Genomic DNA, 19,487 nt, shown 5'->3' on the forward strand with positions numbered 1-19,487 from the left:
GTCTTGTTTCCATTGATTTTGCAGAAGAATAAACCTCTAATAGAGACTTTAGGGGATCCCACAGCCGGGGGGCCGGGACAGCGTCCTGGTTGTCTCTTAAATATCTGTTACCGGCTCCTCCCAGGTCCCTCATAGGTCCTCACAAACTTAGAGGACATCTCCCACCAGTTTTACCGATGGTAGACGTGTCCTACTAAGAAGTTCCTGAGGAATGATGTTCTTCCATTATAACTCTATACGCTGTGATTGCAGCAATATAGAGTTATAAAATTATAATAATTAGTCTGGGGAGCTCCGACCACGTCACCCGCCTCTTCTTTTAATTTATTCCGGCCGGGCCCGCAGCAGCACGGGAGCCCACGGAGTCAGGCGACTCCCTCTCCTTATGGCCTGGATTGTTATTGCAGCCAGCATATCCACACCGGGGACACCCAGGGGCAGCACAGGACTCATGGTGAGCTGTGGTGGCAGGATGTAGATGATGCCGGATGGAGCTGGAGCTCGGTGTCCCACGTCCACCCCTCGCCCAGACCACGACCCTCACACATTTTCAATTCTTGACCCTCCGTCCGTCCATATCTGCAGTTATAGGGGTTGGTCCAAGTTTAACTTCTATATTTTGGGGATAGGAAAAAATTTACTAAAAAAGGCAATAATTTAGGCATCTCTAAGTATAGGATGATGTCACTGAAGACGATAGGATTATGTTCTCGTTTCGTCTGTTACCGCTTAGTCGGACCTCGCAACACATTTATTACTGCAGCATGGACAAAGTGCACCGGAAAAAAATGGTAGCACTTCCGGAGCAGCGGGGGGGAGCGCCAGATTTATGAAGACCGGACACCACAATTCAGGAATGTAGCACCCCCTGCACACTACACAGGACACTGCACCTAGTACTGACAAATGTGGCCAAGGTCTATAGAAGCGTCAGGAGGATCTGCTCGCTGTAATGTACCATCTCTGGACTTCCCAATTGTAGGAAGAATAAGACTCCAACCCATCAGATTGTTACAGTTCAGCCTGGACCAATGAAAATTCTTGGGTTATTCTTTGAGTCATGTGGTGTATGTACTTCTGCCATCTCCCATGTTTTTATGGTCCTCATGGAGAAGATGCCATCAATGAAATCCTTGAGACCTGCAGGGTTGACCCTTCCTCCGTGTCCCTCTTACCCATTATAGATCTAACATCAGATTATTAGATGTGAGTGAAATACAAGACTTTGTAGGGAACATTTTTGAGCCTTTGGCCCCCGTGAGCCCCCCCATTCACGCTTCACTATCATATGGACCTTCTGGTGGTCACGTCTCTCTACTCTAGACAAACAGGAAAACTGGAGAAAGTTCTCTCAGCCTGGAGATAATTGTGTGGCTCTTTGGCCTCCCTGGGGGATTGTTGACAGGTTTTCGTATATTCGAGCAGGTTGTCAGGTTCTCCCTACGGCCACAAACACTGGTTTTTCCAGAAGCAACATCTGACATTGCTAATGAGGCCGAAAACACAAAACCTCAGGAGCTGCATGAAGCCTTCAGCCATTATTATGTAAGTAACTGTGGATGTGACCAAGACCCAGTGCGCTCAACCTCTGGGGGCTTTGCACATTCCCATCCCTGATGGATGTGATGGGTCATTGAGATACTGGAAGTCATCCCGAAAGACAATGGTCTCTTCAGGAATTTCTGTAATGAGGTAATTTCTTCTAATGTGAGGTCCTCCTGCGTGGTGGAAGGAAAAGGAAGAGGTCATTGCTACTTATCTTAGACTGAATAAGGACATGAAGAAGTGTCTGGTGCATGGTCCTCTCTGGCCTCCTCCATACTCTTTGTAAGGTCTTCCCTTTCTCCTTCCCTCTGCTGTGGTGGCTCCTGTCCTTCTACTAGAAACTGCCCCCCCAAACCGCAACCTCCCATCCTCACAGCACAAAAACAACCCTACTATATAGATACGGCACCAGAATCAAGATTACTGCTTAGATACAGCACCAGAACTAAGCAAATGATGCAAATGAAGCCATAAGTCGCTAAGCCAGACTGTTGTTCTTCTGCTAAATGAGGGATAATTGTCTGTATTCATGGGTCATAATGACCTGTTTGCTACAGACACAAGAAGTGCTCAAGGGATTTCTTTGTTCCTTTGTACTTCCCCCATTATCTTGAGGACAATAAGGTGGGATACAGACCAATAGAAGGTGATAAACATCCAGATTGATGTGACTTGTGTAGCCCAAGGGGTAAACACTTAGTAGATGTTTCCTGCAGCCCACAGATGCAGGTCCAGTAGATGTCACCTGAGGTCCAATGTATTACCATACAAGGTCCAGTAGATGTCACCTGAGGTCCAATGTATAACCATACAAGGTCCAGTAGATGTCACCTGAGGTCCAATGTATTACCATACATGGTCCGGTAGATGTCACCTGAGGTCCAATGTATCACCATACAAGGTCCAGTAGATGTCACCTGAGGTCCAATGTATTACCATACAAGGTCCAGTAGATGTCACCTGAGGTCCAATGTATTACCATACAAGGTCCAGTAGATGTCACCTGAGGTCCAATGTATTACCATACAAGGTCCAGTAGATGTTATCTGAGGTCCAATGTATTACCATACAAGGTCCAGTAGATGTTATCTGAGGTCCAATGTATCACCATACAAGGTCCAGTAGATGTCACCTGAGGTCCCATGTATTACCATACATGGTCCAGTAGATGACACTCGAGGTCCCATGTATCACCATACAAGGTCCAGTAGATGTCACCTGAGGTCCAATGTATTACCATACATGGTCCAGTAGATGTCACCTGAGGTCCAATGTATTACCATACAAGGTCCAGTAGATGTCACCTGAGGTCCAATGTATTACCATACAAGGTCCAGTAGATGTCACCTGAGGTCCAATGTATCACCATACAAGGTCCAGTAGATGTCACCTGAGGTCCAATGTATTACCATACAAGGTCCAGTAGATGTCACCTGAGGTCCAATGTATTACCATACAAGGTCCAGTAGATGTCACCTGAGGTCCAATGTATTACCATACAAGGTCCAGTAGATGTCACCTGAGGTCCAATGTATCACCATACAAGGTCCAGTAGATGTCACCTGAGGTCCAATGTATCACCATACAAGGTCCAGTAGATGTCACCTGAGGTCCGATGTATTACCACACAAGGTCCAGTAGATGTCACCTGAGGTCCAATGTATCACCATACAAGGTCCAGTAGATGTCACCTGAGGTCCAATGTATTACCATACATGGTCCAGTAGATGTCACCTGAGGTCCAATGTATTACCATACAAGGTCCAGTAGATGTCACCTGAGGTCCAATGTATTACCATACAAGGTCCAGTAGATGTCACCTGAGGTCCAATGTATAACCATACAAGGTCCAGTAGATGTCACCTGAGGTCCAATGTATTACCATACATGGTCCGGTAGATGTCACCTGAGGTCCAATGTATCACCATACAAGGTCCAGTAGATGTCACCTGAGGTCCAATGTATTACCATACAAGGTCCAGTAGATGTCACCTGAGGTCCAATGTATTACCATACAAGGTCCAGTAGATGTCACCTGAGGTCCAATGTATTACCATACAAGGTCCAGTAGATGTTATCTGAGGTCCAATGTATTACCATACAAGGTTCAGTAGATGTTATCTGAGGTCCAATGTATCACCATACAAAGTCCAGTAGATGTCACCTGAGGTCCCATGTATTACCATACATGGTCCAGTAGATGACACTCGAGGTCCCATGTATCACCATACAAGGTCCAGTAGATGTCACCTGAGGTCCAATGTATTACCATACATGGTCCAGTAGATGTCACCTGAGGTCCAATGTATTACCATACAAGGTCCAGTAGATGTCACCTGAGGTCCAATGTATTACCATACAAGGTCCAGTAGATGTCACCTGAGGTCCAATGTATCACCATACAAGGTCCAGTAGATGTCACCTGAGGTCCAATGTATTACCATACATGGTCCAGTAGATGTCACCTGAGGTCCAATGTATTACCATACAAGGTCCAGTAGATGTCACCTGAGGTCCAATGTATTACCATACAAGGTCCAGTAGATGTCACCTGAGGTCCAATGTATCACCATACAAGGTCCAGTAGATGTCACCTGAGGTCCAATGTATCACCATACAAGGTCCAGTAGATGTCACCTGAGGTCCGATGTATTACCACACAAGGTCCAGTAGATGTCACCTGAGGTCCAATGTATCACCATACAAGGTCCAGTAGATGTCACCTGAGGTCCAATGTATTACCATACATGGTCCAGTAGATGTCACCTGAGGTCCAATGTATTACCATACAAGGTCCAGTAGATGTCACCTGAGGTCCAATGTATTACCATACAAGGTCCAGTAGATGTCACCTGAGGTCCAATGTATTACCATACAGGGTCCAGTAGATGTTATCTGAGGTCCAATGTATTACCATACAGGGTCCAGTAGATGTTATCTGAGGTCCAATGTATTACCATACAAGGTCCAGTAGATGTCACCTGAGGTCCAATGTATTACCATACAAGGTCCAGTAGATGTCACCTGAGGTCCAATGTATTACCATACAAGGTCCAGTAGATGTTATCTGAGGTCCAATGTATTACCATACAAGGTCCAGTAGATGTTATCTGAGGTCCAATGTATCACCATACAAGGTCCAGTAGATGTCACCTGAGGTCCCATGTATTACCATACATGGTCCAGTAGATGACACTCGAGGTCCCATGTATCACCATACAAGGTCCAGTAGATGTCACCTGAGGTCCAATGTATTACCATACATGGTCCAGTAGATGTCACCTGAGGTCCAATGTATTACCATACAAGGTCCAGTAGATGTCACCTGAGGTCCAATGTATTACCATACAAGGTCCAGTAGATGTCACCTGAGGTCCAATGTATCACCATACAAGGTCCAGTAGATGTCACCTGAGGTCCAATGTATTACCATACATGGTCCAGTAGATGTCACCTGAGGTCCAATGTATTACCATACAAGGTCCAGATGTCACCTGAGGTCCAATGTATTACCATACAAGGTCCAGTAGATGTCACCTGAGGTCCAATGTATCACCATACAAGGTCCAGTAGATGTCACCTGAGGTCCAATGTATTACCATACAAGGTCCAGTAGATGTCACCTGAGGTCCAATGTATTACCACACAAGGTCCAGTAGATGTCACCTGAGGTCCAATGTATTACCATACAAGGTCCAGTAGATGTCACCTGAGGTCCGATGTATTACCATACAAGGTTGGGTAGATGTCACCTGAGGTCCAATGTATCACCATACAAGGTCCAGTAGATGTCACCTGAGGTCCAATGTATCACCATACAAGGTCCAGTAGATGTCACCTGAGGTCCAATGTATTACCATACAAGGTTGGGTAGATGTCACCTGAAGAGTCCCATGTAATACCAGAGATGATGCAGTAGATGTCACCAGAAGTAAACTAGGGGGGTTCTGTCTGGCTACATTATCATATGTGGATGGCTTCTTCAGAAGACCCGGAGGAAGCCGTCAGCATACGGCCGTACGTGTGGGGATATCTTCACCGCCCTGTAGGCTTGTGTATTCCCTCCTTTGTATATTGTTCTCTTTCATTGTATAGGCTTTGTTTTTTTTTGTGTGCTTGTATTTTTGTGGTCTGAGTCTTTTTTGGCCCACTTCTTAATTGTCACTTAAAGTCCTTTGCATTAACACAGAAGGTGCAGTAGATGTCACCTACCTTAGAGTAGGGGGTATTGGCCGAAATTGGAACATGACGACTTGCACTCTTCTCCGAGGACTTGTTTATTTTGCTTTGTCTTCAGTTCTCAATTAGTCTTCTAGTGAGGACCATGACCTCCCATTGTTGTTAGATAAAGGCCTCCTCTATTAACATGACCACGGAGTCATCGCATCCCTGAATACACATTAAAGGGGAAGAAATGAATTAAACGCAACTAAAGGAAACATAAAATGAAGGAACCACACAAAGAACAACCCACACAACACAAAGTGCGACATCACACACTTATAGATAGAGCACAACAGAAAGGTATCATAGAGAGTAACGCAAACTACAACGCAAACTGCCCAGAAAAACAGAAAAAAGATCGCATACAAAACAACTGTATATACAATGTAAATATACAATGGAGAAGAAAATTCTCAAAGTAAGAGCAAAAGACTACAGCAAAAACGCAAATCATAAAATACAACACAAAACAATTCAAGATACAACACAAAGTACAGAACATAACACAAAAAACATAACTGACAGACAACTTTATAAAACCGAAAAAAGGGAACCTAAAATATGACAAATAACGATGTGAAATACAAAATGTAACATAAAAATACGGAATATAAAAAGTAAAAACCTTAAAATTCAGGACAACACAAAATACGGCACAAAATATTGTAATAGTGAACAAAAATTTTACGGAAAACAACCCAAAAGTCGAAATGATACACGACAACAAGATAAATCACGTGATAAAACTAAACACTAAACAATTGGCCGTGGAGAGAAGCCGCTCCCCATGTCCATGTCATGATATATTCATAGATGGTTCATAAATATCTGTACATTAAAAATGGGAAAAATTTACATAAAAAACCCAAAGAATGTCTAAATGTTTTTTGGATTCCAGCATAATAGCCGCATGACGTAGGTTCCTCACGTGCATCGTGTCCATGTGACATCGTCCACCCTCATCTTCCACCCTGCAGAGCATCGCAGGACACCCTCCAGGACATGTTAATGGTCAAGAACCTGCCTGGTGGCTTTAGGGGCTATATAAGGGGTGTCCTCAGCCTCACATGACATCACCGGTCAAGTCATACAAATCATCGAGAGGACAACCACAGCCACCAGGGCAGCAGCATGCAGAAGCTCCTTGTGCTCCTCACACTTCTCTCACACGGTAAGAACCTCTGGACCTTCTCACTCTACAAGCAGAACATCATCTTTAGTCATTGTGAGGATTTGTTTGTAGAATTTTTTTGGATCCTTTTTGATTTTTAGGTGAACTTATTATTTATTTTTGGTTGTGGTGGCCCCGTTCTCCTGGGGCTGTGAGGTCATGACCCAGGGGGGGGACATTAGGGTTATTACTTGGCTAGTCACCTATTTATGGCTTCTATCTTCACAATGTATTTGGTACAGTAGATGTAACCTCACACATTTTTGTCTCTTCTCTCTTGGTCGCTCTTCTCCCAGGATCCCAGGGTCTTCTGGCGTTGAGAGGTAGGTCCCATCTTATTGACTTATTTCGGTCAATGATACGTACCCCTATGTATTTTATGGCTAATTTCACTTCAGCCACCAGGTAGGATTTTGTCATCTATCTGTTTTATGGTTAGAGAATTGATTCTGTGACTTTGAGCCCCCCCCCCCCCCTTTCTGTTGGGGATAGCACATCGGTGCTGGGGTGACCAGCACTTGACAATAATGGGGCCCAATTATCCACACTTTTCACCCATTTACAAAGGGTTTTCAGAAATGTACACAAGTGATATGACAAAGAGGCGTGTCGTTGGAAAGGGGGCGTGGTTTTTCAGGAAAATCAGCATGTGCCAGACATTATGCAAATGGTCCACCAGAATTTTTGGACATCTTTCTAGCGTAATTTAAGCCAACTAAGAGGCGGTGCAGGGTTATGGCAGACAGTCTTATCCTCGGGCAGGTCTATCATCCAGCCTCAGGCACTTCAGACCTCCTAATAGTTAGATTCGTTTAGGCCACAAAACATGTAAATATTCCAGTGATTTGCATACATTTTTGGTACACACCCCTTTCTGTAGACCACACCTCTTTTGTCGTAGTAGTCTAAACACTGTGTATAACCCTGGGGACAAGGCTTTGTGGGCAGATTTCTGGTGTAAGATTGACATGTCTGAGACATCTGACGACTTCTCTTGGATGCTGCAGCTTGCGGGACGCCATTCGCATCTGGAAGAATTGTGGGCGGAACCGATGCAGCGATCGGAACGTGGCCGTGGCAGGTGGTCGTACAGAGCGATAATTACGACTCGTGCGGGGGGACGCTCATCAGTGACTCCTGGGTGCTGACTTCTGCTCACTGCTTTCAGATGTAAGTTTTTATTTTTCCATCTACTCTTATGGGTTGGAGATGTAGGGAAGATGTGTGCACCAGGAGGAAGCCTGGCAGATCATAGTCGTATCCAGCTTCTCCATCAGCAGCACTGAGACCCTGCACTGTAGGGGATGATTTGTCTGCTGTACCCCAAGGTCTTTCCAAACAACCCAACGGTCATGAGACAAGACTCAATATCCCTTGGCCTCCAGTGATTGAGCGACACTTATTCTCTTCTCTCACAGGCCACCAAACTTATCAGCAAACAAGATATATCTTGGTGTGAATCAGCTATCAGACATGGAGAGAAGCGGAACAGTGATCAGAAGACCCAAAAAGATCATTATACACCCCAGCTACAAAGACGAAGGGTCCAGTGGAGACATTGCTTTGGTGGAGATGGAGAGACCAGTGGATTTCACTCCGATGTTATTTCCTGTCTGTCTTCCGTCACATTCGGTGAATGTCCCTGAGGGAACCTTGTGCTGGGCCACCGGCTGGGGTTACATTAAACACAAAGGTAAGACCATGTGTTGGCCATACTGTGGTTGTGATTGTAGTATCATAAGAGACAGGTCCATCAAGTTCAACCTATAACCCTACAGTCCAACAATCCTGTGGCAGCGAGGTCCAAAGTGTCACCGTAAAGAACCCTGTCTAATGATGATGGTAGATGAATGAGTGATTGACAAGTATAGCTGAAGTCATCTATAGACAATGATGGTCGGCAGAGAAGTAGACTAGTTTTGGCAAAAAGTTGGAGATATGGAGGATATTTATCTGGGCTTCTGCGCCTCACCATTGTCATAGAAGCCCTGAAGAAGTCATAAATGCTGTGCTGCAGGAGCTCTTGATGTATCCTGCTGCACCGGCATAGGATAAATAACCCCCATAGAATGTATGACCATGGAGGACGACCACCGGCCACTGTACTATGTAGAGTCTAATGGATGAAAGGATTAATAAATAAGAATGAATCATATAGAGATAGAGATATTAGGCACGTTATAATATATCCATCAGGTAGTAATGAAGGCATCTCCTCCTTACAGTGCCGCTCCCCAACCCGAAAACTCTCCAGGAGGTTCAGGTCGCTCTGATCCGGAGCCAGACGTGTGAATCCTTGTACCAGAAGAGCTTGGGCTATGACCCTAATGGAAGGCTGATCCAGGAGGACATGCTGTGTGCCGGATACATAGATGGACAGAGAGATACATGCCAGGTGGGTGGAGATGGAACCGACATGAGACCATTGTCTTCAGAAGCTCCGGACACACTGGTATCTTCAATGGTTATTGCCCAGTGATTCTTCTGGGTCCTCTCACATGCATGCTTGGATCATCTGAGTGTGCAAGTCTTGTCAATGTGTAAAAGGGAAGTAACCCACCGGCAGACATCTCTGGTGTCCTCACTCCATTATGATTTTTATCTCATATTTTATGTTTTTGAAAGTTGATGAAGTTTGAGAGCACTTGGTCTCTTCGGGATTGAGCTTCATTGATGAAGGTTTTTTCTTTTCAGGGTGACTCAGGTGGACCCCTCGTCTGCAATGTGGAGGGTACCTGGATGCAGATGGGTGTTATCAGCTGGGGTTTGGGATGTGCAGAGCCCAGTCACCCCGGGGTCTATACCAGCGTGCAGTACTATCTGTCATGGATCGAGGGGAATGTCACACCCTCACAGAAGAAAGATAAACTAGAGAGTTCACATCTGGTCCAAAACTCCAACATCCCAAAGTATTACTTCAAATACCAACCCCCTAACAGTAGCCGCAGTTATCTCCTCTCTGAGCAGAACTATACCGAGAGCAGGAACCTGACCAGCAATGGCACTGCGCTCAAGGCGGCTGATGTGGTGGGCAATGGAGGACATTCAAGTCTCTGCTCCATGGCCAATGCCTTATGGCTCCTCCTGGGTCTTGGACTTCTGCTTTTCTAACTTACTCTCATGATATTTTTACACGGAGGACACAAGTTTTTGGCTGTGGATCAGGTCAGACGTTGCACCTCGCACACAGAATCTGTGTAAATATCTGAGCTCTCGGAGACACGACCTACAATATCCTCCTTCTCGTTTCACTCCAGTCTCTTGTTTTTGTTGCATATTTTTGGATTTTAGATAAATGTAAATAATAAACTTTTTGAATTCTTCTTAGCGACTCCTTGTATTATATATTTTTTGGTTTATTTTGCATATAATATTAGGTGGAGCAGAAATATGGGCCTGAGGCACCAGGAGATATATCATCCTCTCTGAGGCACCAGGAGATATATCATCCTCTCTGAGGCACCAGGAGATATATCATCCTCTCTGAGGCACCAGGAGATATATCATCCTCTCTGAGGCACCAGGAGATATATCATCCTCTCTGAGGCACCAGGAGATATATCATCCTCTCTGAGGCACCAGGAGATATATCATCCTCTCTGAGGCACCAGGAGATATATCATCCTCTCTGAGGCACCAGGAGATATATCATCTTCTCTGAGGCACCAGGGGCCACATTTATCACTTTTGTGCGCCTAAGTGTAGTAGTTGCGCCTAAATTCGGGCGCACTGTTTTGCCAGAATTATCACAAGCTACAACCATCTGTGATAAGGTAATTTCCTGCCTCTTATTAATCACTTTACTTTAACACAGTTTAGGCACAATTTTGGCGCAGTTTAGGCGCAATGTTAGATTCAGGCTCTTACATGTAATCCTGCTACAAGCTCCTCTCTGCTTCTCCCACAGCCCAGCATGAAGATAACACTCACAGCAGCACCCAGGTGTGTGACACCCAGCACCCAGTGACCTCCTCAGCAGGGGCTTCTCCTAGAGGGGATCCACCAGTGCTGGTCTCCTGCTGCACCCCTGTAATTCTGCACAGTATCCCCCTCAGACACTGTGCAGAATTACATGGGGGACACTTGTCTGTAGAATCTGCAACATTCTGCAAACTTCTCTCCTCTCTTGCTGTGAGCTCAGGATTCTGCAGAATGTTTTGTAAATAGAAGGTGATGACCTGTAAATAGAGTCTGCAGCTCCTGTCTGTAATGTCTGTGGTGTCTGCAGTGTATGTAATGTCTGTATTATATGTTCTAGTGTCTGCAGAGTATCTCATGTCTGTATTATATGTTCTAGTGTCTGGCTGAGCTCTGCTGCTAGAAATGAGCTCTTCTGCAAAGGGGCTCAGTGCTTTCTTCTCAGATAACGCCACCTTCGGGCTGGAGTGTTTTTGCGCCCGTTTTTGCGCCTAAATGCAAACGTTGCAAGTGATGAATATCATTAGGCGCAGCAAAACATCTGGATTGGTAAGATAGATGAGGGGAAGCTGGTTATTTTTCCTGCGCGGCTAGTTTGGCGTTTAGTCGCAAAAATGGCGCAAAAATGTTGCGCCTGAATGAAAAGGCGCAAAAACAACAGAAAAAGCGAGTGATACATGTGGCCCCAGGTTTTTCTAGGCACTCTAGGAATTATTTTCTACTTTGGGCCAGTAGGCATCAGCCTTATGGTTCTTTATTGTATTCCTCTGGATACGCGATGTATAATGTAGGACTCACAGGTGGGACTTAATAGATCAATGGGGGTCATTTACTAAGGGCCCGATTCGCGGTTTTGCGACAGGTTAACCAAATTTTTCCGTTTTGCGCCGATTTTCCCTGTATTGCCCTGGGATTTTGGCGCACGTGATCGGATTGTGGTCGGCGCTGGCATGCCCACGACGGAAATGGGGGGGCGTGGCCGTAAAAAACCCGATGGATTCGGAAAAACCGCCGCATTTAAAAAAAAAATGTGTTGCCTGGAGCACGCTTACCTTCACCCTCAATGGCTCGGTGAACTTCAGTGCAATCTGATGGTCTTCAGCGCAGCAGCGACACCTGGTGGACGTCGGAGGAACTACCTTAGTGAATCCCGTCCGGACCCAAATCCACCACAGAGAACGCACCGCTGGATCGCGAATGGACCAGGTAAGTAAATCTGATCCATTATCTCCATCCAAACCCTCCCTCTTCCTAACATTTGGACATGACTGGGACAAATATATTATACTCCAGGGACGAGTTCTGGTCCATGAATAGAGAGTGGACACTCATCATCATCAGTATTAACCAAGTCCATGTCCAAGGACCAGAAACTGTGCCAAACAATTGACAGTTGTTGGGTTCAGACAGGGCCGCCATCAGGGCAGTAGAGGTGGGACTGCTGTATGGGACCCAGTCATGGCTCTAAGTGAGGGGCCTCAGTGCTGTAAATGTGCTGATGTAGGTAATGGGGCAATTCTGACCTGTATCCACTACCATCTTCACATCCATGGGATTCCCAGGGGTATGTGGCCTGAATCCCCCCTATAGTGTGCGGTAGAACATGGGAGTCAATGGGGCAAATTTACTTACCCGGCCCATTCGCGATCCAGCGGCGCGTTCTCTGTTCTGGATTCGGGTCCGGCCGGGATTTAAGAAGGTAGTTCCTCCGCCGTCCACCAGGTGGCGCTGCTGCGCTGAAAGTCATCTCATCGCGCCGGAATGCACCACGTCAGACCAGGTGAAGGTAAGCGCTCCCCAAGCGACACTTTTGCGTTTTTTAAATGCAGCGGTTTTGCCGAATACGTCGGGTTTTTGTTCGGCCACGCCCCCCGATTTCCGTTGCGCGCATGCCGGCGCCGATGCGCCACAATCCGATCGCGTGCGCCACAATCCCGGGGCAATTCAGGTACAATCGTCGCAAATCGGAAATATTCGGGTAACACGTCGGGAAAATCGGGCCCTTAGTAAATGACCCCCAATGTCTCCCTGCTCTTCCTTCTTCATCTCGCAGTAGGCTTGAAGGCCTGGAAATGCAAAGCCTGTGCTAGCGGCACGTCCATATCATTACACAAGCTTCATGAGCCATAGGTCAGCAGAAGCCTTTGAGCTGTGACGCATGTGATCTGGGCATAAGGATGCAATTGCACCACTGGTGGCTGTCAATGGGACCAGGGTAAAGGAACCAGCAGAAGAGAGGTGAATATTTCCTTCTTTTTTGGTAACTGTGTGATACTACGACTACTGGCTACTGTGGGGGCAGGCGCTGTGCCTTGGTTACTGAAGTTGCTTATGTTGGTTTCTTTGGGGTCACTGTTACTATATAAGCTACTGTGGGGTCTCTGTTACTATACTGGCTACTGTGGGGTCTCTATTACTATACTGGCTACTGTGGGGTCTCTGTGACTATGCTGGCCACTGTGGGTGTACTATGACATGTGGGCACCTGTCACAGTTTACAAGGAAGCAGGAAATCATATAAAGAGATAAGCAAGAACTAGAAAAACAGGGAAGGGAAAACTGTCCCTTACTCTAAGGCTAAGCTAGTCCCTGCCTGCTGGTGATGGTCAGCTTCCCCGGACTAGCTCCGGACCTGACAACTTCTCTCCCTCTGAACACAAAGTCCTTTCCAGATAGTAGGTAAAAGGACTACAGGATACTAGGGTCTGTTGTACTAAATTTGGGCCCCCTAACGAAAAGATTGTTACAAGTAAAAACTAGCAAACTATCACTCCCAGTAAGCACACAACACACAAACGAGACTGAGTTCACCAGGTTCACCAGGCACCAACAACTACATCAACACAGACAAAGGGGAACAGACAGGAAAGTGGTAAGTGACTACAAGAGAACAGACTGGAAAGTGGTGAGTGACTACAAGAGAACAGCCAGGAAAGTGGTGAGTGACTACAAGAGAACAGACAGGAAAGTGGTGAGTGACTACAAGAGAACAGACAGGAAAGTGGTGAGAGACTACAAGAGAACAGACAGGAAAGTGGTGAGTGACTACAAGAGAACAGACAGGAAAGTGGTGAGTGACTACAAGAGAACAGACAGGAAAGTGGTGAGTGACTACAAGAGACCAGACAGAAAAGTGGTGAGTGACTACAAGAGAACAGACAGGAAAGTGGTGAGTGACTACAAGAGAACAGACAGGAAAGTGGTGAGTGACTACAAGAGAACAGATAGGAAAGTGGTGAGTGACTACAAGAGACCAGACAGGAAAGTGGTGAGTGACTACAAGAGAACAGACAGGAAAGTAGTGAGAGACTACAAGAGAACAGACAGGAAAGTGATGAGTGACTACAAGAGAACAGACAGGAAAGTGGTGAGTGACTACAAGAGAACAGACTGGAAAGTGGTGAGTGACTACAAGAGAACAGACAGGAAAGTGGTGAGTGACACAAGAGAACAGACAGGAGAGTGGTGAGAGACTACAAGAGAACAGACAGGAAAGTGGTGAGTGACTACAAGAGAACAGACAGGAAAGTGGTGAGTGACTACAAGAGAACAGACAGGAAAGTGGTGAGTGACTACAAGAGACCAGACGGGAAAGGGGTAAGAGACTACAAGAGGACAGACAGGAAAGTGGTGAGTGACTACAAGAGAACAGACAGGAAAGTGGTGAGTGACTACATGAGAACAGACAGGAAAGAGGTGACTACAAGAGAACAGACAGGAAAGTGGTGAGTGACTACAAGAGAACAGACAGGAAAGTGGTGAGAGACTACAAGAGAACAGTCAGGAAAGTGATGAGTGACTACATGAGAACAGACATGAAAGAGGTGACTACAAGAGAACAGACAGGAAAGTGGTGAGAGACTACAAGAGAACAGACAGGAAAGTGGTGAGTGACTACAAGAGAACAGACAGGAAAGTGGTGAGTGACTACAAGAGAACAGACAGGAAAGTGGTGAGTGACTACAAGAGAACAGACAGGAAAGTGGTGAGTGACTACAAGAGAACAGACAGGAAAGTGGTGAGTGACTACAAGAGAGCAGACAGGAAAATGGTTAGTGACTACAAGAGAACAGACAGGAAAGTGGTGAGTGACTACAAGAGAACAGACAGGAAAGTGGTGAGTGACTACAAGAGAACAGACAGGAAAGTGGTGAGTGACTACAGGAGAAAAGACAGGAAAGTGGTGAGTGACTACAAGAGAACAGACAGGAAAGGGGTAAGAGACTACAAGAGAACAGACTAGAAAGTGGTAAGAGACTACAAGAGACCAGACAGGAAAGTGGTGAGTGACTACAAGAGAACAGACAGGAAAGTGAGGAGTGACTACAAGAGAACAGACAGGAAAGTGGTAAGAGACTACAAGAGAACAGACAGGAAAGTGGTGAGTGACTACAAGAGAACAGACAGGAAAGTGGTGAGTGACTACAAGAGAACAGATAGGAAAGTGGTGAGTGACTACAAGAGAACAGACAGGAAAGTGGTGAGAGACTACAAGAGAACAGACAGGAAAGTGGTGAGTGACTACAAGAGAACAGACAGGAAAGTGATGACTACAAAAGAACAGACAGGAAAAAGGTGACTACAAAAGAACAGACAGGAAAGTGCTGAGTGACTACAAGAGAACAGACAGGAAAGTGGTGAGTGACTACAAGAGAACAGACCGGAAAGTGGTGAGTGACTACAAGAGAACAGACAGGGAAGTGGTGAGTGACTACAAGAGAACATACCGGAAAGAGGTGAGTGACTACATGAAAACAGACAGGAAAGTCGTGAGTGACTACAAGAAAACAGACAGGAAAGTGGTGAGAGACTACAAGAGAACAGACAGGAAAGTGGTGAGTGACTACAAGAGAACAGACTGGAAAGTGGTGAGTGACTACAAGAGAACAGACAGGAAAGTGGTGAGTGACTACAAGAGATCAGACAGGAAAGTGGTAAGAGACTACAAGAGAACAGACAACAAAGTGGTAAGAGACTACAAGAGAACAGACAGGAAAGTGGTGAGTGACTACAAGAGAACAGACAGGAAAGTGGTAAGAGACTACAAGAGAACAGAAAGGAAAGTGGTGAGTGACTACAAGAGAACAGACAGGAAAGTGGTGAGTGACTACAAGAGAACAGACAGGAAAGTGGTGAGTGACTACAAGAGAACAGACAGGAAAGTAGTGAGTGACTACAAGAGAACAGACAGGAAAGTGGTGAGTGACTACAAGAGAACAGACAGGAAAGTGGTGAGTGACTACAAGAGAACAGACGGGAAAGGGGTAAGAGACTACAAGAGGACAGACAGGAAAGTGGTGAGTGACTACAAGAGAACAGACAGGAAAGTGGTGAGAGACTACAAGAGAACAGACAGGAAAGTGGTGAGTGACTACAAGAGAACAGACAGGAAAGTGGTGAGTGACTACAAGAGAACAGACAGGAAAGTGGTGAGTGACTACAAGAGAACAGACAGGAAAGTGGTGAGAGACTACAAGAGAACAGACAGGAAAGTGGTGAGTGACTACAAGAGAACAGACAGGAAAGTGGTGAGTGACTACAAGAGAACAGACAGGAAAGTGGTGAGTGACTACATGAGAACAGACAGGAAAGTGGTGAGTGACTACATGAGAACAGACAGGAAAGAGGTGAGTGACTACAAGAGAACAGACAGGAAAGTGGTGAGTGACTACATGAGAACAGACAGGAAAGAGGTGACTACAAGAGAACAGACAGGAAAGTGGTGAGTGACTACAAGAGAACAGACAGGAAAGTGGTGAGTGACTACAAGAGAACAGACAGGAAAGTGGTGAGTGACTACAAGAGAACAGACATGAAAGTGGTGAGAGACTACAAGAGAACAGACAGGAAAGTGGTGAGAGACTACAAGAGAACAGACAGGAAAGTGGTGAGAGACTACAAGAGAACAGACAGGAAAGTGGTGAGTGACTACATGAGAACAGACAGGAAAGTGGTGAGTGACTACATGAGAACAGACAGGAAAGAGGTGACTACAAGAGAACAGACAGGAAAGTGGTGAGTGACTACAAGAGAACAGACAGGAAAGTGGTGAGTGACTACATGAGAACAGACAGGAAAGTGGCGAGTGACTACAAGAGAACAGATAGGAAAGTGGTGAGTGACTACAAGAGAACAGACAGGAAAGTGGTGAGTGACTACAAGAGAACAGACAGGAAAGTGGTGAGTGACTACATAAGAACAGACAGGAAAGAGGTGACTACAAGAGAACAGACAGGAAAGTGGTGAGTGACTGCAAGAGAACAGACAGGAAAGTGGTGAGTGACTACAAGAGAACAGAGAGGAAAGTGGTGAGTGACTACAAGAGAACAGACAGGAAAGTGGTGAGCGACTACAAGAGAACAGACAGGAAAGAGGTGACTACAAGAGAACAGACAGGATAGTGGTGAGAGACTACAAGAGAACAGACAGGAAAGTGGTGAGTGACTACAAGAGAACAGACAGGAAAGTGGTGAGTGACTACAAGAGAACAGACAGGAAAGTGGTGAGTGACTACAAGAGAACAGACAGGAAAGTGGTGAGTGACTACAAGAGAACAGAGAGGAAAGTGGTGAGTGACTACAAGAGAACAGACAGGAAAGTGGTGAGTGACTACAAGAGAACAGACAGGAAAGAGGTGACTACAAGAGAACAGACAGGATAGTGGTGAGAGACTACAAGAGAACAGACAGGAAAGTGGTGAGTGACTACAAGAGAACAGAGAGGAAAGTGGTGAGTGACTACAAGAGAACAGACAGGAAAGTGGTGAGTGACTACAAGAGAACAGACAGGAGAGTGGTGAGTGACTACAAAAGAACAGACAGGAAAGTGGTGAGAGACTACAAGAGAACAGACAGGAAAGTGGTGAGTGACTACAAGAGAACAGACAGGAAAGTGGTGAGTGACTACAAGAGAACAGACAGGAAAGTGGTGAGTGACTACAAGAGAACAGTCAGGAAAGTGATGAGAGACTACAAGAGAACAGACAGGAAAGTGGTGAGTGACTACAAGAGAACAGACAGGAAAGTGGTGAGTGACTACAAGAGAACAGACAGGAAAGTGGTGAGAGACTACAAGAGAACAGACAGGAAAGTGGTGAGTGACTACAAGAGAACAGACAGGAAAGTGATGACTACAAAAGAACAGACAGGAAAAAGGTGACTACAAAAGAACAGACAGGAAAGTGCTGAGTGACTACAAGAGAACAGACAGGAAAGTGGTGAGTGACTACAAGAGAACAGACCGGAAAGTGGTGAGTGACTACAAGAGAACAGACAGGGAAGTGGTGAGTGACTACAAGAGAACATACCGGAAAGAGGTGAGTGACTACATGAAAACAGACAGGAAAGTCGTGAGTGACTACAAGAAAACAGACAGGAAAGTGGTGAGAGACTACAAGAGAAGAGACAGGAAAGTGGTGAGTGACTACAAGAGAACAGACTGGAAAGTGGTGAGTGACTAAAAGAGAACAGACAGGAAAGTGGTGAGTGACTACAAGAGATCAGACAGGAAAGTGGTAAGAGACTACAAGAGAACAGACAGGAAAGTGGTAAGAGACTACAAGAGAACAGACAGGAAAGTGGTGAGTGACTACAAGAGAACAGACAGGAAAGTGGTGAGTGACTACAAGAGAACAGACAGGAAAGTGGTGAGTGACTACAAGAGAACAGACAGTAAAGTGGTTAGAGACTACAAGAGAACAGACAGGAAAGTGGTGAGTGACTACAAGAGAACAGACAGGAAAGTGGTGAGAGACTACAAGAGAACAGACAGGAAAGTGGTGAGTGACTACAAGAGAACAGACAGGAAAGTGGTGAGTGACTACAAGAGAACAGACAGGAAAGTGGTGAGTGACTACAAGAGAACAGACAGGAAAGTGGTGAGAGACTACAAGAGAACAGACAGGAAAGTGGTGAGTGACTACAAGAGAACAGACAGGAAAGTGGTGAGTGACTACAAGAGAACAGACAGGAAAGTGGTGAGTGACTACATGAGAACAGACAGGAAAGTGGTGAGTGACTACATGAGAACAGACAGGAAAGAGGTGACTACAAGAGAACAGACAGGAAAGTGGTGAGAGACTACAAGAGAACAGACAGGAAAGTGGTGAGTGACTACAAGAGAACAGACAGGAAAGTGGTGAGTGACTACATGAGAACAGACAGGAAAGTGGTGAGTGACTACATGAGAACAGACAGGAAAGAGGTGACTACAAGAGAACAGACAGGAAAGTGGTGAGTGACTACAAGAGAACAGACAGGAAAGTGGTGAGTGACTACATGAGAACAGACAGGAAAGTGGCGAGTGACTACAAGAGAACAGATAGGAAAGTGGTGAGTGACTACAAGAGAACAGACAGGAAAGTGGTGGGTGACTACAAGAGAACAGACAGGAAAGTGGTGAGTGACTACATGAGAACAGACAGGAAAGAGGTGACTACAAGAGAACAGACAGGAAAGTGGTGAGTGACTGCAAGAGAACAGACAGGAAAGTGGTGAGTGACTACAAGAGAACAGAGAGGAAAGTGGTGAGTGACTACAAGAGAACAGACAGGAAAGTGGTGAGCGACTACAAGAGAACAGACAGGAAAGTGGTGAGAGACTACAAGAGAACAGACAGGAAAGTGGTGAGT

General features: G+C 45.7%; 1 protein-coding gene across 1 annotated transcript; it reads left to right on the forward strand.

Annotated features, from left to right (window-relative positions):
* Nucleotides 1-7,467: 7,467 nt before the first annotated feature.
* On the forward strand, nt 7,468-10,126 carry LOC140075686 (serine protease 33-like). The gene is made up of 5 exons (XM_072121859.1): nt 7,468-7,528; nt 7,948-8,110; nt 8,359-8,633; nt 9,166-9,335; nt 9,635-10,126. Exons 1-5 carry the CDS (start codon nt 7,468-7,470, stop codon nt 10,049-10,051), a joined length of 1,086 nt encoding a protein of 361 aa, XP_071977960.1. The 3' UTR covers nt 10,052-10,126.
* The last annotated feature ends 9,361 nt before the right edge of the window (nt 10,127-19,487 follow it).

The sequence above is a fragment of the Engystomops pustulosus genome, chromosome 8 (genome assembly GCF_040894005.1).
Source record: "Engystomops pustulosus chromosome 8, aEngPut4.maternal, whole genome shotgun sequence".
In the NCBI taxonomy this organism is placed as follows: Eukaryota; Metazoa; Chordata; class Amphibia; order Anura; family Leptodactylidae; genus Engystomops; species Engystomops pustulosus.